This window comes from Lipotes vexillifer, unplaced genomic scaffold (genome assembly GCF_000442215.2).
Source record: "Lipotes vexillifer unplaced genomic scaffold, Lipotes_vexillifer_v1.1 scaffold771, whole genome shotgun sequence".
Taxonomy (NCBI): Eukaryota; Metazoa; Chordata; class Mammalia; order Artiodactyla; family Lipotidae; genus Lipotes; species Lipotes vexillifer.
Window position 1 is genome coordinate 78,342 of NW_006774099.1, and position 20,347 is coordinate 98,688.

The 20,347-nt window shown below is 39.3% G+C and overlaps 1 protein-coding gene across 2 annotated transcripts; it reads left to right on the forward strand.

The window, feature by feature from the left end:
* Positions 1–2,744: 2,744 nt before the first annotated feature.
* TMEM126B (transmembrane protein 126B) lies at positions 2,745–8,652 on the forward strand. Of its 2 annotated transcripts, none has more exons than XM_007448815.1 (5): positions 2,745–2,825; positions 5,289–5,410; positions 6,490–6,683; positions 7,749–7,860; positions 8,469–8,652. In XM_007448815.1, exons 1-5 carry the CDS (start codon positions 2,745–2,747, stop codon positions 8,650–8,652), a joined length of 693 nt encoding a protein of 230 aa, XP_007448877.1. The 2 variants fall into 2 exon arrangements, with proteins under 2 accessions (XP_007448877.1, XP_007448878.1); XM_007448816.1 differs by lacking the exon at positions 2,745–2,825 and adding an exon at positions 3,187–3,207.
* Positions 8,653–20,347: the final 11,695 nt, after the last annotated feature.

Sequence of the window (20,347 nt, forward strand, 5' to 3'; positions counted from 1 at the left end):
GTCTTCTATAAAATGTCAAAAAACAAAAAACACCAGCTTCTCTAGGAGCCTTAGGTGAACAAGGCTCACCTGGGGTAGCTCTAGGCTAAAGTGAATCCCAAGGTGTGACCTATAATAAACTATACTTCAGGAACCTTCCAGATCTTGATCAGTGGGGCTGGGGAGTGAGGTGTTTACCTCATTTGCAGAATTTGCCAATCATGTTACTGGATAATGTATACATCTGGAAAAGCACAACAGTTACCAAAGTGGTGCTTTATCACAAAAGTGAAGTTTCCACTAGAGTAAACCCAAACATGAAAGCTATTTTAAATAAAAGATAAATAATAAATCTATAATTGCATTCACTACAAACAATTTTATCTTTTACAACTATGTAATTTGCTTGATAAATATTAAATCCATGAGGAAGAGCTGCACTGTACAGGTTTCTTTTTTAAAGACTGTGTAAAAGTAACCTTTAACAAGCTAAGAAAGCAAGCTACAGAAAATCCCAAATCTGTGGTATCAAATTTACGCTGATTACAAATGGTGATTTATACCACCTGATTTAGGAAACCATAAATGTCTATAATTAAATACAACAGTCCTACTTGGTTTTCATTTAGTAAAATAATATTACTGAATGATGTACCACAGAAAAGGCATCATTACAATAACTACATCCCAAGCAAAATTCTACTCTCAAATGGACTACAATTTAAACTGCAAATAGCAGAACCAACAAAAAGGAGAAACATATACAGAAAGCCTCATAGCCCACCTTTCTTCTTGACTGGCATTCTTGGGCCTTTCCACTGACACAGGATTCAAGATCTCTTTTCAGGTCTCAACTTGATCCACCTGGATGGAGGCCAAGAGCCAGGTAACTGTTGCAAACCACTTCACTGTTTGAAATCCAGGCTGTCTTCTCTTTCAAAGAAAGAAAAAATGATGTATTTTTTCCACTAACTTTGACAGTGCCCACGGAGTTTAAAGAAAAATAGCTTTTGAGTTTTTCAATGTTTATAAAACATTTATTCTGTTTAAAAAGAAAATTATTGTAAGCATAGAAAACATTATTAAAACTCCTCTTCAGGCAGCAACATTTTTGGAGTTCGATGACTAACTCAATTAAGGCACAAACCAAATTTACACAGTTGTCTCATTACTCAATACATGATCAAATTCAAAGATGAACTGGTTGATGATAAAAATCCTCAATTCTTTAGAGAAAAATTTAAAACCCTCACCCCCCAAAAATACTTTTAAAAACCTCTTTGACTCTAGTATCTAAAAAGGTGGGTGAGTTTGGACAGTTTTCTGGGGCAGAACACAGACTGAAAGGCCCCTTTCTATTCACTGGACCAGAAGTTCCGGATCTCACCCCCTCAGTAAGACAGGATCCAGCTTGCTGTCACTTTCATTTTTTTTCTTCTGTGCTCTCCAAGCCCCTCAGGCTCGATCCTTAATGCCCCCTCTGATTCTGATCCTCCCACGTATTAACCGAGAGGATTGAAAAGAAGGAAAGCAATCCCCTGGCATGGAGACATTAAAGTGACAGTGCTACTCAATGGGCACTTGATGCAGGATGAGTTGGCGAAGATTTCTTCACACTGGAGTCATTCACATCATGCCGTCTCTTCGCATCCAAGCAGCTCCCTATCCGTCGAGGAAAAACACTGAGACTCTTCGAGACAAGTCAAACCTTCCCCCAAAGGTGTTTTCTGAGACGCTGTAGTAGTATTAGGCATGTGAGCATAAGCTGTGCAAACAGTTCGCGGTTTCCTAAATGAGAGAGTTCGGCCGCTTGGCTTCCACATCCACCCTTTTTCCCTCAGTCTCTCTCCAAACTACCCACCTTCCTTTTGCAGAAAAAAACAAATCTCTCTGCTACCGCCGGCCACCCCTGCCCACACCCCGTTCTTATATAGAAGAGCACAGAAATGTCCTGCACCCTCCACGCGATGAAGTGTTTCCTCAGGCAGGAGAAACAGCAGCACTAGAAATTATATAACTCTCGATTTTGGCTTCTCTAAGACATGGAGACTGGAGGGTCGGGGGGTGCTGGTCTGGGATATACTGCTGGGCACTGAACGCGCACAAAAGGACGCCAGGCGTCCTCGTAGGGCCCCCAACCCGAAACACCGGCTGGTAAGGGGGGGTCTTCTCGGGGAGGGGGGGGCAAAATTCTCTCCGGTCTCTTTCCAAGCGAGGAGAAAGGATAGAATATGAGGGGACTAAAGACTGAGAAGGGGAGTCTGACGGCTGTGAGGGGAGGAGGCTAGTCGGGGCTGCTCTGGCAGCCGGTTGGGGGCTCTAGGGAGGAGGTGCCCGAGAAGCCGGAGCCTTAACACACGGGCCATGCCAGAGGGGCAAGCACCCTGAAGGAATGAAAGGGGCTGGGCAGCTCGGCCCCAGCTAACGGAGGTGCCCTGAAGAGAGGAAAACGCGCAGCGACATCCCTGCGCTCGGAACGCCCCACGTTCCCCTCAGGAGGCGAGAAGAGGGAGCTAGGGTAACAAATTAAAGAGAAGAGGATACGGGCCTGGCAGGGGGCGGGCCCATGGGAGTCTGGACCTCCTGGAAGCCAATGAGCGGCTCCCGTTTCTGGAAGCCGGGCCCAATCACAGCCAGGATGGAGGGCGCGGCTTTTGACTGGGTCGGGGCGGGCCAGGGATGAGGGCTAGAGGCGTGAGCCCGCACCACTTCCCGCCCCGGGAGTTCTGGGTCCCCGCCCACCAGTAGTCACGTGAGTTTCCAAAATGGCGGCGCTCGGGCGTGAGTCTGGGGCCGACCGGAGGGCTGCAGGTGTGGTGCCGGTGGGAGTTGGGGAAGCGTCCAAGGTAGGCGGAAACCCAGGGTGGTATGGGTGGTGATTTCTGCAGCCTCAAGTGCTGCCGCACTTTTCTGAAATGATGCGCGTAAAAGGGATTTCAAGTCTAAAGAGAACAGCTCCCAAGTCCATGCAGGGCGCAATTAAATCCCTGGTTGCTATGAAAAGAGGTGGAGAGAAAGTAGGAGACCTAAAGGTTAGTCCTGATTGATGTAGCCTGTTTTCTCTTGACTCGGGGCGTTTGCATTTTAAATTTCCTGCCATTTTGTCCTGACCTCTGCCTGGGTTATGGGTTCTGAGGAGATGACTACATTTTGCTTATCCGGGGGGCTTTCAAATACCAGGTGAATGTCTGAGCAAATGATGAGTGAATGTTGAATAAAATTCTGAAGGTCAAGTGAAATAATACACATAAAAGCACTACAAAACCATAAAATATTACTGGTATAATCGTGGTGACCAGCTGAGTGGCCTTGAACTAGTTACTATTTAGATAAAATGTTAGCTATAGAGAAATTTTTACATTTCAGTAATTGTAAAAATTCTATCAGGAGGTTATCAGTATATTTCTCTGCTTTAATAACTGCCTTACAAAAACTATGCACTCAATAAATATTTGCTGTCCTGTTTCAGTATTTTAGGATCATAATCCTGGATATCTGTGTTTCCTATATATTGAGGTGTAGACGAGGTAGGAGGTTGGTACAAGGGATTGCCTGAAAGTTTTCTTTATGAGGAATAAGGGACTTCAGTGAATTGGATGACAGCACAACGAAAGGTTTTCCCAAGTTTCTGGTTAATTGTCATGTTACTGACATCTGCCTTCATGTACACTAGAGGGATTAGATATAGAATCTCCCTTAGATATTGCTATCTTGTCTCTTCCATTTGCCATTTAGATGTCAGAGAGAGGCAAAAGATTAAATCTAGTCTTTGAAAAATTGTAATTTATAAAATATTTTACTTTTTTTTCTGTCCTCAGATATTTTAAAGAAAAAGAACTGGCTTGAGTACAGTTCTTCAGTGATGCAGGGAAAGAAACTAGTCCATTATTACCCATTGTTTAATACCATATGAAGATTCAAAAGAGCCTATACCTTCAGGATGTTGATACCATGGATGAATTGGCCTTTCATTAGTTAGGGTTAGGGTTGGAACATATCACTTATTCAGGAAATGAATATTACAGTGATGTTCAACATGTGTCCATTGACTACCAGCATCAGAATCACTTGGTGTTATTAAAATGCAGATTTCTAGATTTTACTCCTGTTGAATCCAGATATCTCAATAGAGAGCTCAAGAGACTGCATTTCAGATAAACTCGTGATTCCTGTGCACATGAAAAGTTGAGAATCTTACTAAGTCTCTTTTATGTCTTTTATGCTTAACCCTCTCCGATTCTCTTGCTCAGGACTCCTAAAATTTGAGACTTATTAGTCTATGCCCTTGACTATAAATGTTGTTAAGATGGAGAATCATATAAATTGTGAAAGGCATAGATTTAATCTATTCATTGGCTAATCTGGAATCCCATAATGCCAGTATGGTAAAAGATGTAACAAATATTAAGACGTTTCACAGAAATATGAGAGTCTTACCCAGAGCAAAATATTCAGAAGGGATCCTTTCTGAGGGTCCAGTTTTGTTTTGTTTTTCTCAACTACTGGTTTCTGTTAAGATGCTACTGGCCAAACCTCACGGTCCCTTGACATTTGCAACTGTCTATTCATACATCACACTTGGGACACAGGAACTTTCCAATCCTGGAGCCCAGTGCCATAGGTCCAGGCTCCCTGATATACTGCATAGCAATTTCCAGCAAAGGCCCTACTTCTGCCTCAGTAGGGATCTGGATATATATACCTTATATAATCCAAGGTAACCATGATCCACTGCCTCTTCCTAGGCTGGAATGTGTCCCTCTTTCTGATGTTGTCTCTCGATATTCTCCAAGGCAATCCTTGTTCTCTCCTACCTCTCCAGGAAAGTCAACATAATCTCCAAAAGCTCAGGCTTTCTTGAGACAGAGGATAAAGATAGTGGTCAACAAGTAGCTACCGTTTACTTTCAGCTCTGAAAAAGCTAGAGCATGGAGAACTACAAAGGGCCTGGCTACCTTCAGGGAAAACTGTAAAGAAAACAAAAAATATCTCAATAAATGATCCTTCTACAACAAGTCCTCAGGCAAGTCAGCCTCTCTGAACCTTGTTCGTCTCATCCATAAAGGTAGAGATGACCATTATCCTACCAATTTCTCAAAGTTGTTATGTAAATCAAAAAGCCATCATCTAACAGATAATAAGAGCTCACTAAATAGTGACTAAATCATTAACAAAGTATGTGAAAGCAGATGACAGTACCTGACACTTTTACTAGAGTCTAAATGTTTTTTAATCTGAATCTGTAGAATTTATAAGATTTAATATTAACATCATTAGCTATTATGGTTCTGGATTTTTGTGTTTTCCAGGACATCAAGATGCCAACATACATATACGGTCAGTCCAGTCCTTCTCTAGGAGACGCAAAACTCAGAAAACCAATGGTCATCGAAATCATAGAAAAAAAATTTGAATATCTTAGAAAAGAAAAGTAAGAAACTCACCTAGACTGAAAGTCAGTAACTTTATTTGCAGATCTTCTGTATTGCCATTGTTTCTAGGTATCTAATATCCTGTTAACTTTATTGAGTTGGTTATAAAGAAAGCTTATTTTAAAAAAAGAACTGGAGGGAACATGAGCAGATGAAAATAGTGGTTTGTTGGAATACTGAGACTGGATAATTTCTTTTCTCTCTTGAAATTGTGTGTTTCTAAAATTGTTGAAATGTTATTTGTGCAATAAACATATTTTAATTAAAAGTAATTAGAAGAACACCATTTTGAGGGCTACTTATATTAATTATCAATTGTAATTAATTTCAGTTTAGAATTTATTACCTCAACCACAGTGCTGAGCTCAGCAAAAGGGAATACAGATTCCATGATGTACATATAGTCTCACATTACTGTTCTGACTTTTAGGTTAATAGAACTCAAGAATGAAATCAAAGGATGTTGATCTTAAACATTTCTGGATTTAGGTATCAGTCAGAAAAACTAGATCTTTCAAATTTCTTTGGATGAAGTTTTGGAAATCCTAGACAAATTATTTTAAATATCTGGACTACTTAAGAAATAGTTATTTTCTAGAAGGCCTAACCAAGTGTAAAAAACTTTTTCAAATGACCTTAAGCAAATTAATTCTTTTAGTAGAAAGAACAGTATTCTTGGATTTAGATAGTTCATAAAATTTGGCTACATAAAATTTGGCTACATGAATATGAACATATTCATATTCATATTTATTTGTGGCCAAAACTTATTCTCTCTTTAAAAGAGCTCCATCTTAGAACCACTCTATTCTCAGAAAGATAATTATATCGTTCTCTCATTAGAATGCAAGTTCCATGAGGGGTGGAATTTTTTTTCTTTTTTCTTTTTTTTTTTCCACTGTTCACTGCCCCACCCTCAGCACAAAGAAAATACCTTTCTTTGTATAGTACTGAGCATAGTAAATGCTCAAGAAAAATTTGATGTTGAGTAAATATGTAATAACAAACACAGGAAAGGATATATCTATTAGAAGAATATTATGTTGAACTTAATTCTTCACTTTGTTTTTCCAATTAGGACTTTAAATATATATGGAACAGTGACCTTTGGAACAACAGCTGGTTTCTCTGGAATATTGGCAAACTTAATTTTCAGACATTGCTTCAAGGTTAAACATGATGCTTTGAAGACATATGCATCATTGACTACACTTCCATTTTTGTCTACCATAGTTTCTTGTGAGCTTCTTGTAAGACATGCTTTGTATTCAGGTAAATTTAAATTCATTAACATATAATGTGTTTATATCTAAGTAGAATTACTCACTAACATATACTGTTGCTACTGCTGATAATAGTCCCTTACATTTGTGTATTTCTTTACCACTAACAAAGTACCTTCACATATATTGTCCTGTTTCATCCCCACAACAATCCTAATCAGCCAGGGCAAGTAGTATTGTGTCTTTTCTTTACAGGTAAGAAACTAAGCTGAGACATGTTCAAGTACACTAAGAAGCAGCATGATATACTGGGAAAAAAGGAGGATTTGGTATACTACATATTTCACTTAAGTTTTGTGACACTGGGCAAGTCATTTAATCTCTGAGACTCAGTTGTCTTATCTATGAATTAGGACAAATAGTACTTACCTCACAGGATTGTTTTTAAGAATTAAGATACTGTATGTTGAATGTCTAACATAGTATCTGGCATATTATGGGCTTCTAATGTTATTTCCTACCTCCTCCCCTTACCTTAAGTTTCACAACTAGTAATTGATGGAACCTCTGACCCCTGTTCATCAGGTCCCTGCTTAAATACCTTTTCCCCAGGGAAACCTCTGATTCCCTCAGGTTAAGTTTCTAGATACATTCTCTATTCATTTTACCTTCAAAGCATATGCACACTTAAGATTATTTGTTTAAATATTTGTCTAATGTATTTCTTTCTTAGTAAACGGACCTGAAGGTCAGAGATTGGATCTCTTCTGTGTAATACTGTATCCCTAGCACATGCCTGACACATAGACAATATAAATGTACTACCCTAGAATCCAGATATCTGGTCTGCTAGTTTAATATTCTTCACTATGAAATTACTTCTTTAACAGCCATATAAGTAAGAGGTAACTTATCTTTATGTGAAGTATAATAAAAGCAGTTTTTAAATGTGATACATTTAGTCTATTGTGCCATAGACTGAATTTCTAATATTCTTTCTACTATTTTGCTATGCATGAGGACAATGCAAATCACTACTGTATGAGGACCCAAGACTCTTAATAGTTCTTATCCTGAGTTTTAAAGGGAGATCAAATTTACTTTTGTTTTCCAGGTAATATAAGCCGGGAAAATTGTGTTCTGAGAAGTTCACTGATTGGCATAGTGTGTGGTGTTTTATATCCCATTGCTTTAGCTTTTTCTAAAAATGGACGTCTGGCAGTCAAGTAAGTCCATCTTTTTGTTCCGTTTCTTCCTTTCTTCCCTTTTTTTTTAAAAAAAATTATTTATTTAATTTATTTATTTTTGGCTGCTTGGGGGTTTTCTCTAGTTGAGGCAAGCAGGGGCTACTCTTGGTTGTGGTGTGTGCATGGGCTTCTCATTGTGGTGGCTTCTCTTGTTGCAGAGCACCGGCTCTAGGCACACAGGCTTCAGTAGTTGTGGCACGTGGGCTCAGCAGTTGTGGCTCGTGGGCTCCAGAGCGCATGCTCAGTAGTTGTGGTGCACAAGCCTGGTTGCTCCGCAACATGTGGGACCTTCCAGTACCAGGGCTTGAACCTGTGTCCCCTGCATTGGCAGGTGGATTCTTAACCACTGCGCCACCAGGGAATCCCCCCCTTTTTTTTTTAATGTTAATAAACTCTCCTTATTCTTTAGCTGCCAGTGACACATTTTCATCAAAATATCATAGTTTCATATTTCAAATAGCTAATTTTAACGTTTTTTGCTATCTACATGAAAGATCTAGAATAGAAATGATCAGTTTAGGAGACATCAACAAATTTTTTATAGAATTTACTTCCAGAGGAAGTAATTAATCCTTTTTTGTTTTTAGGTATCATACTGTTCCACTGCCACCAAAAGGAAGGGTTTTACTTTACTGGCTGCTGCTTTGTCAAACAGAGATAAAAGCAATGGTGATTCCTCTTATCCTTCAGACAGCCCTTGGAATATATCATGGTCTACAGCATTATGCAATATTTGAAAGTACACTTGAGAAAACTGTACATGAAGATTAACCAAAGAATGAATGGATACTAAATCAGTACAGTGGACTTTTTTATGATGAGGACTTAGGCACTGCTGAAAGAGTTAAAAGTAATTCTGGATAGACAATTAGTTTCTTTTCCTTTTGCCTGGTGTATAGTAGGTGCTCAGTAAATATTCAGTAATTAAATAAATGTAGGTTTCGTCTCTGTTTTGTCATTGTATGTGGAAACGGATTTGAGGCCTCAAGGTCTGATCTATACATTTATGTATGTATTCATTCACAAACATTTATTGAGCACCTGCTAGGTCTCAGACATTGTGTTACATATAGTAAGAAATCATCCTTATCCAGAAAGAACTCACAATTAGAAATGTGAACACATAGCATGAGAGGGTTTGAGAGATATACACATAATTCTTTGGGCACACTGAGGGTGTGGCTGTTAACTACTTGTGCAGAAGGGAAAGCTATGGGGGGAAAGTGACATTTGTCCTAGATTTTGAAGGGGAAGTTGAAAGTTCACAAGAAAGCAATATAGAAATAACGTAACAGCCCATTCCTCTACTCTAAACTCGAATTCAGTACACTTACTAGCTCTTATCATTGACAAATTATCTTCACTGTGCTATTTAAAGAACATTTATTGAATGCCTATTTGCTATGCATTAATATAGGCACCAGGGGTACGAAAATTCAGTCACTGCCCTCAAGAAGCATAAAATCTAAAGAAAGAGATCACAGCATGCTTCTTTAAGTCTGCTAGAGCATTCTTGAGCTACATGTTTAGTTAGGGAAACAGGAGAGGAAATGAATGCTGTCTGATGAAAAGAATAAGACACAGAATGGAACCCCGTAACTCATTCTCCTTGTCTTAATCATATTCATCTTGAGATTTAAAGATTTGGTCATCTGAGGCCCCAAGCAACACAAAACAGAAATGGAAGTCTTAACGAGGTGCTTTACAGCATCATATATAACAAAATGAAATACATACACTCTTACTAATAAAAAATGGTTAGTAAGCTGTTCAGCTTTGTATTCTCAGAATAATTCATGATACTTGAAACTGAGGAAAGGGCAGGCAATTGGGGGAAGAGAGGAAACCAAGTCAAATAGATAACAAGATCAATGGTATTAATATTAACTCTTAAACAATTATTATTATACAATTATACAAGTACATGAATACCTTCCTATTGTGAGATATACAAATGATCCAGAAGTATATAGAGCGTGACTTGAAAGTCCCCCTTCACTCCCACTCCATCCTATTTCTACTCCATTCTCCAGAGGCAACCATCATCAAGTTAGTACATCTTTTTCCTTGTAGTATTCTTTTGTAACTTACATATTTTTTTAATAAATGGTATTATCCATACATATACTGGAAATTAATTTTCCCTTCAATATATGTCTTGGAGACCTTTCTGACTCACTACGTGTAGGTCTAACGTGTTCTTTTTGGTGACTGAAAAACATTCTTGGTGATTCTAGTATTCACATAGGTGATCCTTCCAATACCCTGGTCTCTATCCTACCACTTATTCCCATGGTCATACTGCAGACCTGTGCTGTCCAATATAGTAGTCATTAGCCATGTGTGGCTCCTGAGCATTTGAAATGTGAGTAGTCTAAATTGAGATATGTAGTAAGTATAAAATACACATTAAGTTTTAAAGATTTACTATGTGAAAAAGAATATAAAACATCTCGATATTTTGATTACATGTTGAAATGTTACTCTTTGATATATTGGATTAAATAAAATACATTAAAATTAATTTTACCTGCTTTTTAAAATCTGGCTACTATGAAATTTTAAGTTATATACACAGCACATATTTTTATTGGACTGTGTTGCCCTAGACCTTGTCATTATCAGTAAATTGAAATTCTTCACATTCTCAATTGTGAAATCCCGTATTCTGATCACTACCTCCTGTCCTTCCTGTTTATTCCTTCTCATACCGCAATCCAGCATTACTTCAGCTCTACCAGAATCTATAATCCATCAATCCCACTACCTTTTCACTGTCTCTCACCCCCCTCACATCCTTACCATCTCCAGCTTCAGTCACATCAGTCTTTTTAAAGTTTGCCAATATCAAGGAGAAAAAAACATAAAAATGAATCTAGCTAAGGTTGATTTTGAAATAAAGATATTTGCCTCTTGTTTTATGAATTTTCTGTTCATGTCTTTGGCACATTTGATTTGTAGATCAAATAAATTCTCTGTAAATTCTGGGTATTTTGTTTCTTCATATGGTGAGATAGTAATCTGAGAAATACAGCAAGGTTGATTTAGGTTCACCTCCCTTGCCACCTGAAAGCAGGAGAGATCTGTATCTTACTCCATGACTTCAATTTGCCTTTTTTACAATAGAAAAAGCAGGGAAGTCTATCAATGTTTTCCACTGGCTTTGGAAGCAGTACTTGTCAAAGTGGCTGTAAGAGGCCTGAAAGGAGAAATTAGGGAAAGCTTGATCTGGGCCTGATCCCAAAGGTGAAGCTAGGTGAACCACAGTGAAGAAAGGCAGCAAGTCACAAGAGGCAAGATAGTTCAGAGGTGTGAAGTACAGCCTGGAGCTCCACTATCAAAGTTCAAATCCTAGCCTTACTACTTACCAACGGGATAACTTTGAACAAGCTATTTCACCTCTCTGCACCTCACATTCCTCATCTGTAGACTGAGAAAGATTGTACTTACCTCATAGTGTTGTCAGCACTAAATGAGTTAATACATGTAAATCAAAACAGTGGCCAACTCACAGGGAGTCTGTATATGTTACTGCCATTACTGTTGTTCCTGTTGCTCTTACTGCATGCCAGCTAGCACAGTCCTTTCCCTAGCCTGTAGTTATCTGTTGAGCATTTTTCTAGGAAAGATTAGAAAGAAGCACAGCAAAGAAAATTCACAAGATATCTTTCACTTGAATAAATACATACTCATTTATTCAACTAATACTGATTCAAGATAAAGCATATGAAAGACACTGTATACCACACATTGGGCAATCTACCTAACCTTTCTGACCATGTTTCCTCTTAAAACATAGTAATAACTGCTTTGCAGTGAGGTTATAGAAATGGAACCATACCATACCTGGCCTATAGGAGGTGCTCAATAAATGTGTTTACATTGCCTGTTTTCCCCGATGTTCTCCCTGAGTTATATGTAATGACTAATATATGGTCCCAACTATGGTAACTTACCTTCTCTCTTGGCTTTTCCCCTGCATTTTCTCCAACTGCCTTAGCCATGTGATTATCCCCCTGCTTTTGTATTTACTGCATCATATTGCATTACTTGCTATGTATTGTATCATATTGATTTTCTTCCTGCCTTTGTACAATTATATTGTCTTGTGTAAACTATTCAGTATTTGAATTTCCAACTTTAAGCAATAATCTAATAATGAAGAAATGGTATTCTACAGATGTGGCTGATTTCATAGAACTTGTTCACTTACATTCCTAAGCCTCATTTAAAAAAAAAGATTTTCCAAAGATACATAACCCATATTCCCCTATCTTCATCATTTTATACCCACAAAGACAGTCACGCTAACATTAATAAAAAGAATAATTGAATCTTGGTATCCCTGAGTCCCACCAGCTTCACTAAAGTAATGACCCCCAAAAGCCTCCCCAAGATTAGACATAGCAGAAGAGTAGTAAACTTAAAGACACAATATCAACTTCAAAGTAAAACTGAAAAAAAAAACCTAACATAGTATTAGTGAGTAGCCTTATATACCTGTAATTTAAGTCAACTAAGGAAGGGATGAGCAGAAGATTTTTTTTGAAATACCAATGGCTGAAAATTTTCCAGATTTGATGAAATGTATAAAACAAAAGATTCACAGATTTCCAGTCCACGGTGGTAATACAAGAGACCCCTAAACTCATCTCCTCCCACAAACACCGAATCTACAGCTATACACAGAGCAATTCCTTCTGAAAGAAATCCAGAAACTAGCTGAGCAACTCCTACACATCAGGCAAACAAGGAAATATCCAGACCAAAATAGGTAGGAAAGGCTGAGAAACACTCTTGCCATAAGCCCCCCTGCCAGCTCAGCAACATACTCTCACGAGGAAACTTGAAAATCCCAGTTTCTCCCACGCTGTTGGCCACACACCTTCTAGGTGTCTGCTCCTCTAGTGACATGGGGCCGGGAGATGCTCTCCTCAGCTTTGCCTGGGTGGGCAAGTCAGGCTCTAGGGCCTGCAGAAATCCTCGTTTGAGGGTCTCACTCACATCCTCGGTCAGAGTGCTACAGCTGAGCAGAGCGGCTGCTTGGGACTACTGCTCAGGTGCTGCAGAAAGCCTTCTTGGAATCTGACATGTTATTACTTTCGGACCATTGGCCAGCTGCTCCTGACTTAGCCACATGAAGGCTCAGACTATCCCAGTCTCTGAACTGAAGAGAACCAACGCTATTAGCATATCTCTCACCACCATGAACGCAAGGTATTTCAATGAAGAGTATCAGGAGGACATCTACAAGTCCCAGACTGGCATGTACAAGTTCTGAGGAATGATGGAATAACCCAATGTATCTGGGTGACCTTTGCAGACAGCTGAGACAGAGCTACAACAGGGCAGTGGCTGACACACAACTCAAAGCACATCTTTTCCAGCCGTGTGGCTGACAGGGTCTTGGTGGTCTGGCCGGCTGTCACGACTGAGCCTCTGATGTGGGAGAGCCGAATTCAGGACACTGGACCACCAGAGACCTCCTGGCCCCATGTAATATCAATTGGCGAGAGCTCTCCCAGAGATCTCCGTCTCAATGCTAAGACCCAGCTCCACTCAACGACCACCAAGCTCCAGTGCTGGACACCCCATGCCAAACAACTAGCAAGACAGGAACACAACCCCACCCCTTAGCATAGAGGCTGCCTAAAATCATAATAAGTTCACAGACACTCCAAAACACACCACCAGATATGGTCCTGCCCACCAGAAAGACAAGATCCAGCCTCATCCACCAGAACACATGAACCAGTCCCCTCCACCAGGAAGCCTACAAAACCCACTGAACCAACCTTACCCACTGGGGGAAGACACCAAAAACAACGGGAACTACGAACCTGCAGCCTGGGAAAAAGAGACCCCAAACACATTAAGTTAAGCAAAATGAGAAGACAGAGAAATACACAGCAGATGAATACCAGAACAAAGAAATGAAGAAGAAATAGGTAGTCTACCTGAAAAAGATTTCAGAGTAATGATAGTAAAGATGATCCAAAATCTTGAAAATAGAATGGAGAAAATACAAGAAACGTTTAACAAGGACCTAGAAGAACCAAAGAGCAGACAAACAATGATGAACAACCCAATAAATGAAATTTAAAATTCTCTAAAAGGAATCAATATCAGAATAACTGAAGCAGAAGAACGGATAAGTGACCTGGAAGAAAAAATAATGGAAATAACTACCACAGAGCAGAATAAAGAAAAAAGAATTGAGGACAGTCTTAGAGACCTCTGGGACAACAGTAAACACACCACATTTGAATTATAGGGGTCCCAGAAGAAGAAGAGAAAAGGGACAGAGAAAATATTTGAAGAGATTATAGTTGAAAACTTCCCAAATATGGAAAAGAAAATACTCAAGTCCAGGAAGCACAGAGAGTCCCATACAGGATAGATCCAAGGAGAAACACGCCAAGACACATATTAATCAAACTATCAAAAATTAGTTACAAAGGAAAAATATTAAAAGCAGCAAGGGAAAAGCAACAAATAACATACAAGGGAATCCCCATAAGGTTAAGAGCTGATCTTTCAGCAGAAACTCTGCAAGCCAGAAGGGTGTGGCAGGACATATTTAAAGTGATAAAAGGGAAAAACCTACAACCAAGATTACTCTAACCAGCAAGGATCTTATTCAGATGGAACAGAGAAATTACAACATTTACAGACAAGTAAAAGCCAAGAGAATTCAGCACCACCAAACCAGCTTTACAACAAATGCTAAAGGAACTTCTCTAGGCAGGAAACACAAGAGAAAGAAAAGACCTACAATAACAAACCCAAAACAATTAAGAAAACGGTAATAGGAACATACATATCGATAATTACCTTAAATATAATGGATTAAGTGCTCCAACCAAAAGATATACACTGACTAAATCAATACAAAAACAAGACCCGTATATATGCTGTCTACAAGAGACCCACTTCAGACCTAGGGACACATACAGACTGAAAGTGGTGGGATGGAAAAAGACACTCCATGCAAATGGAAATCAAAAGAAAGCTGGAGTAGCAATTCTCATATCAGACAAAATAGACGTTAAAAGAAAGACTATTACAAGAGACAAAGAAGGACACTAACTAATGATCAAGGGATCAATCCAAGAAGAAGATATAACAGTTGTAAATATTTACGCACCCAACATCGGAGCACCAAAATACATAAGGCAAATGCTAACAACCAGAAAAGGGGAAATCAACAGTAACACAATAATAGTAGGGGACTTTAACACCCCACTTGCACCAATGGACAGATCATCCAAAATGAAAATAAATAAGGAAACACAAGCTTTAAATGACACATTAGACACGATAGACTAAATTTTTATTTATAAGACATTCCATCTAAAAACAACAAAATACACGTTCTTCTCAAGTGCTCATGGAACATTCTCCAGGATAGGTCATATCTTGGGTCACAAATCAAGCCTCGGTAAATTTAAGAAAATTGAAATCATATCAAGTATCTTTTCCAACCACAACTCTATGAGACTAGATATCAATTAAAGCAAAAAAGCTGTAGGGGGCTTCCCTGGTGGTGCAGTGGTTAAGAATCCGCCTGCCAATGCAAGGGACATAGGTTTGAGCCCTGGTCTGGGAGGATCCCACATGCCAAGGAGCAACCAAGCCCATGCAGAATAACTACTGAGCCTGCGCTCTAGAGCCCATAAGCCACAACTACTATAGCCTGCGTGCATAGAGCCTGTGCTCCGCAATTAGAGAAGCCACTTCAATGAGAAGCCTGAACACTGGCACAAAGAGTAGCCCCCACTCACCACAACTAGAGAAAGCCTGCGAGCAGCAACAAAGACTCTGTGCAGCCAAAAATAAATAAATAAACAAATTTTTTTTAAAAAAGCTGTAAAAAATACAAACACATGGAGGCTAAACAATACAGTACTAAATAACCAAGAGTTCACTGAAGAAATCAAAGATGAAATCAAAAAATACCTAAAAAAAAATAACAATGAAAACATGATGACCCAAAACATATGGGATACAGCAAAAGCAGTCTAAGAGGGAAGTTTATAGCAATAAATCTTACCTCAAGAAACAAGAAATATCTCAAATAAACAACCTAACCTTTCCCCTAAAGCAATTAGAGAAAGAAGAACAAAAAAACCCCAAAGTTAGCAGAAGGAAAGAAATCATAAAGATGAGATTAGAAATAAATGAAAAAGAAATGAAGGAAACGATAGCAAAGATCAATAAAACTAAAAGCTGGTTCTTTGAGAAGATAAACAAAATTGATAAACCATTAGCCAGACTCATCAAGAAAAAAAGGGAGAAGACTCAAATCATAGAATTAGAAATGAAAAAGGAGAAGTAACAGCTGACACTGCAGAAATACAAAGGATCATGAGGGATTACTACAAGCAACTCTATGCCAATAAAATGGACAACCTGGAAGAAATGGGCATATTTTTAGAAAAGCACAACCTTCCAAGACTGAAGCAGGAAGAAATAGAAAATATAAACAGACCAATCACAAGCACTGAAATTGAAACTGTGATTAAAAATCTTCCAACAAACAAAAGCCCAGAACCAGATGGCTTCACAGGCGAATTCTATCAAACATTTAGAGAAGAGCTAACACCTATCCTTCTCAAACTCTTCCAAAATATAGCAGAGGGAGGAACACTCCCAAACTCATTCTACAAGGCCACCATCACCCTGATACCAAAACCAGACAATGATGTCACAAAAAAGAAAACTACAGACCAATATCACTGATGAACATAGATGCAAAAATCCTCAACAAAATACCAGCAAACAGAATCCAACAACACATTAAAAGGATCATACGCCCTGATCATGTGGGGTTTATCCCAGGAATGCAAGGATTCTTCAATATATGCAAATCAATCAATGTGTTAAACCATATTAACAAACTGAAGGGAAAAACGATATGATCATCTCAAAAGATGCAGAAAATGTTTTCAACAAAATTTAACACTGCTTTATGATAAAAACCTTCCAGAAAGTAGGCATAGAGGGAACTTACCTCAACATAATGAAGGCCATATGTGACAAACCCACAGCCAACATCGTTCTCAATGGTGAAAAACTGATGAGAAACAAGACAAGATGAGAAACTAAGATGAGAAACAAGACAAGGCTGCCCACTCTCACCACTATTATTCAACATACTTTTGGAAGTTTTAGCCACAGCAATCAGAGAAGAAAAGGAAATAAAAGGAATCCAAATCGGAAAAGAAGTAAAACTGTCACTGTTTACAGATGGCATGATACTATACATAGAGAATCCTAAAGATGCTACCAGAAAACTACTAGAGCTAATCAATGAATTTGGCAAAGTAGCAGGATACAAAATTAATGACAGAAATCTCTTGCAGTCTTATACACTAACGATGAAAAATCTGAAAGAGAAATTAAGGAAACACTCCCGTTTACCACTGCAACAAAAAAAATAAAATACCTAGGAATAAACCTACCAAAGGAGACAAAAGACATGTATGCAGAAAACTATAAGACACTGATGAAAGAAATTAAAGATGATACAAACAGATGGAGAGATATACCATGTTCTTGGAATGGAATAATCAACAATGTGAAAATGACTATACTACCCAAAGCAATTTACAGATTCAATGCAATCCCTATCAAACTACCAATGGCATTTTTCACAGAACTAGAACCAAAACTTTCACAATTTGTATGGAAATACAAAAGACCCCAAATAGCCAAAGCAATCTTGAGAAAGCAAAACAGAGCTGGAGGAATCAGGCTCCCTGACTTCAGACTATACTACAAACCTACAGTAATCAAGACAGTATGTTACTGGCACAAAAACAGAAATATAGATCATTGGAACAGGATGGAAAGCCCAGAGATAAACCCACGCACATATGGTCACCTTATCTTTGATACAGGAAGCAAGGATATATAATGGAGAAAAGACAGCCTCTTCCATAAGTGGTGCTGGGAAAACTGGACAGCTACATGTAAAAGAATGAAATTAGAACACTTCCTAACACCATATACAAAAAAGCCCTCAAAATGGATTAAGACCTAAATGTAAGGCCAGACACTATAAAACTCTTCGAGGAAAACATAGGCAGAACACTCTTTGACATAAATCACAGCAAGCTCCTTTTTGACCCACCTCCTAGAGAAATGGAAATAAAAACAAAAATAAACAAATGGGACCTAATGAAACTTAAAAGCTTTTGCACAGCAAAGGAAACCACAAACAACACGAAAAGACAACCCTCAGAATGGGAGAAAATATTTGCAAACAAAGCAACTGACAATGCATTAATCTCCAAAATACAGAAGCAGCTCATGCAGCTCAATATCAAAAAGAACAACCCAATCAAAAAATGGGCAGGAGAGCTACATAGACATTTCTCCAAAGAAGATATACAGATTACCAACAAACACATGAAAGGATGCTCAACATCCCCAATCATTAGAGAAATACAAATCAAAACTACAATGAGGTATCACCTCACACTGGCCAGAATGGCCAGAAAGTATACAAACAATAAATGCTGGAGAGGGTGTGGAGAAAAGGGAACCCTCCTGCACTGTTGGTGGGAATGTAAATTGATACAGCCACTGTGGAGGACAGTATGGAGGTTCCTTAAAAAACTAAAAATAGAGCTACCATATGACCCAGCAATCCCACTACTGGTCATATACTCTGAGAAAACCATAATTCAAAAACAGTCATGTACCAAAATGTTCATTGCAGCACTATTTACAATAGCTAGGACATGGTAGCAACCTAAGTGTCCATTGACAGATGAACAGATAAAAAAGATGTGGCACATATATACAATGGAATATTATTCAGCCATAAAAAGAGACAAAATTGAGTTACTTACAGTGAGGTGGATGGACCTAGAGTCTGTCATACAGAGTGAAGTAAGTTGGAAAGAGAAAAACAAATACTGTACACTAACACATATATATGGAATCTAAAAATAAATAAATAAAATAAAATGGTTCTGAAGAACCTAGGGGCAGGACAGGAATAAAGATGCAGATGTGGAGAGTGGACTTGAGGACATGGGGAGGGGGAGGGGTGGGCTGGGACCAGGTGAAAGAGTGGCATGGACATATATACACTACCAAATGTAGAATGGATGGCTGGTGGGAAGCAGCTGCATAGCACAGGGAGATCAGCTCGGTGCCTTGTGACCACCTAGAGGGGTGGGAAAGAGAGGTTGGGAGGGAGACACAAGAGAGAGGGGATATGGGGATATGTGTATACGTATGACTGATTAACTTTGTTATACAGCAGAAGCTAATACACCACTGTAGAGCAATTATACTCCAATAAAGATATTAGAAAAAAGAAAGAAAATCCCAGTTTCTCCCTGACGAGGGAAGGGAAGGGTTTGGACCCAACAACTAGTGCCGTAACATTTGACTTCCATCTGAGGAGTGGCCCCTCAAAACACCTAGCTCTGAAAGCCAGTAGGCTTGCAGCAACTCCATGAGACCCATTTGTAGGAGCACTGGCTGTAGCTATCCTCAGGGCTCAGTGCAGAGGGAGCAGGCAAAAAATGCCAGTCAGTCTTCCAGTCTTCCCTGAATGGGGTCTATTTTTGCACACTTTAAGAAATGCTGCCTGATGGTCAGAATTCTAATTTAACTTGCATCTAGGGGCTAACTGCAATCCTCCCCAGAGACCAGGGAAGCCAGAACACACCTTTCCACCTTCTCTCTTGAGGCTGCTCCAAGTCACCAGTATCTGCCTGGAAGGAGCTAATATACTCATCTGTACCCCAGCTTTTGCAGTTGCTTCCCAAGGGGTGGGTCCCCAGATCTCCTGGCTCTGATAACCAATAGGCTCCCATTCACTAGTCCCACAGACAGAAGCAAACAAAAAAGCAATTCTTAAACTGGCTATACCCCCAGGGCTCAGCACAGAGTAAGCACACACAAACCCCTATCTCCCAGTCTTTCCCTTTGCATACTTTAAAAGATGCTGCCTGAGGTCAGGCTTCTAATTTAGCATGCATCTAGAGGCTAACTGCAATCCTCTCCAAACACTAGGGAAGACTGTGGACACCTCCCATACCCTTTCCTTTTGGTCTGCTCTGAGTCACAGTTATCTCTCTGGAAGGACCTTGTACACACATCTGACACACCAGCTTTAGCAGCTGCCACCTGAGAGACAGCCAGGCAATCTGCACCCAGATTGCCTGGCTCTGAAAGCCAATGGGGCTTGCATTCAGGAGTGTCACAGGATTGCACTAAACAAATAACAAGTTCTTAATGAGCTCAAAAACACTCCACCCACGTTGGCTCTACACCCCAACCCAGTGCGGAGAGAACAGACAAAAACTCTAAACTGCCACTGGGACCGGGAGTGAAGAAATAGAGAGAGGTTTGTAAAAGGGTGCAAAATTTCAGCTATAAGGTGAAGGGGTGTGAGGATCTAATGAAAACCATAGTGACTCTAGTTGATAACACTGTACTGTGT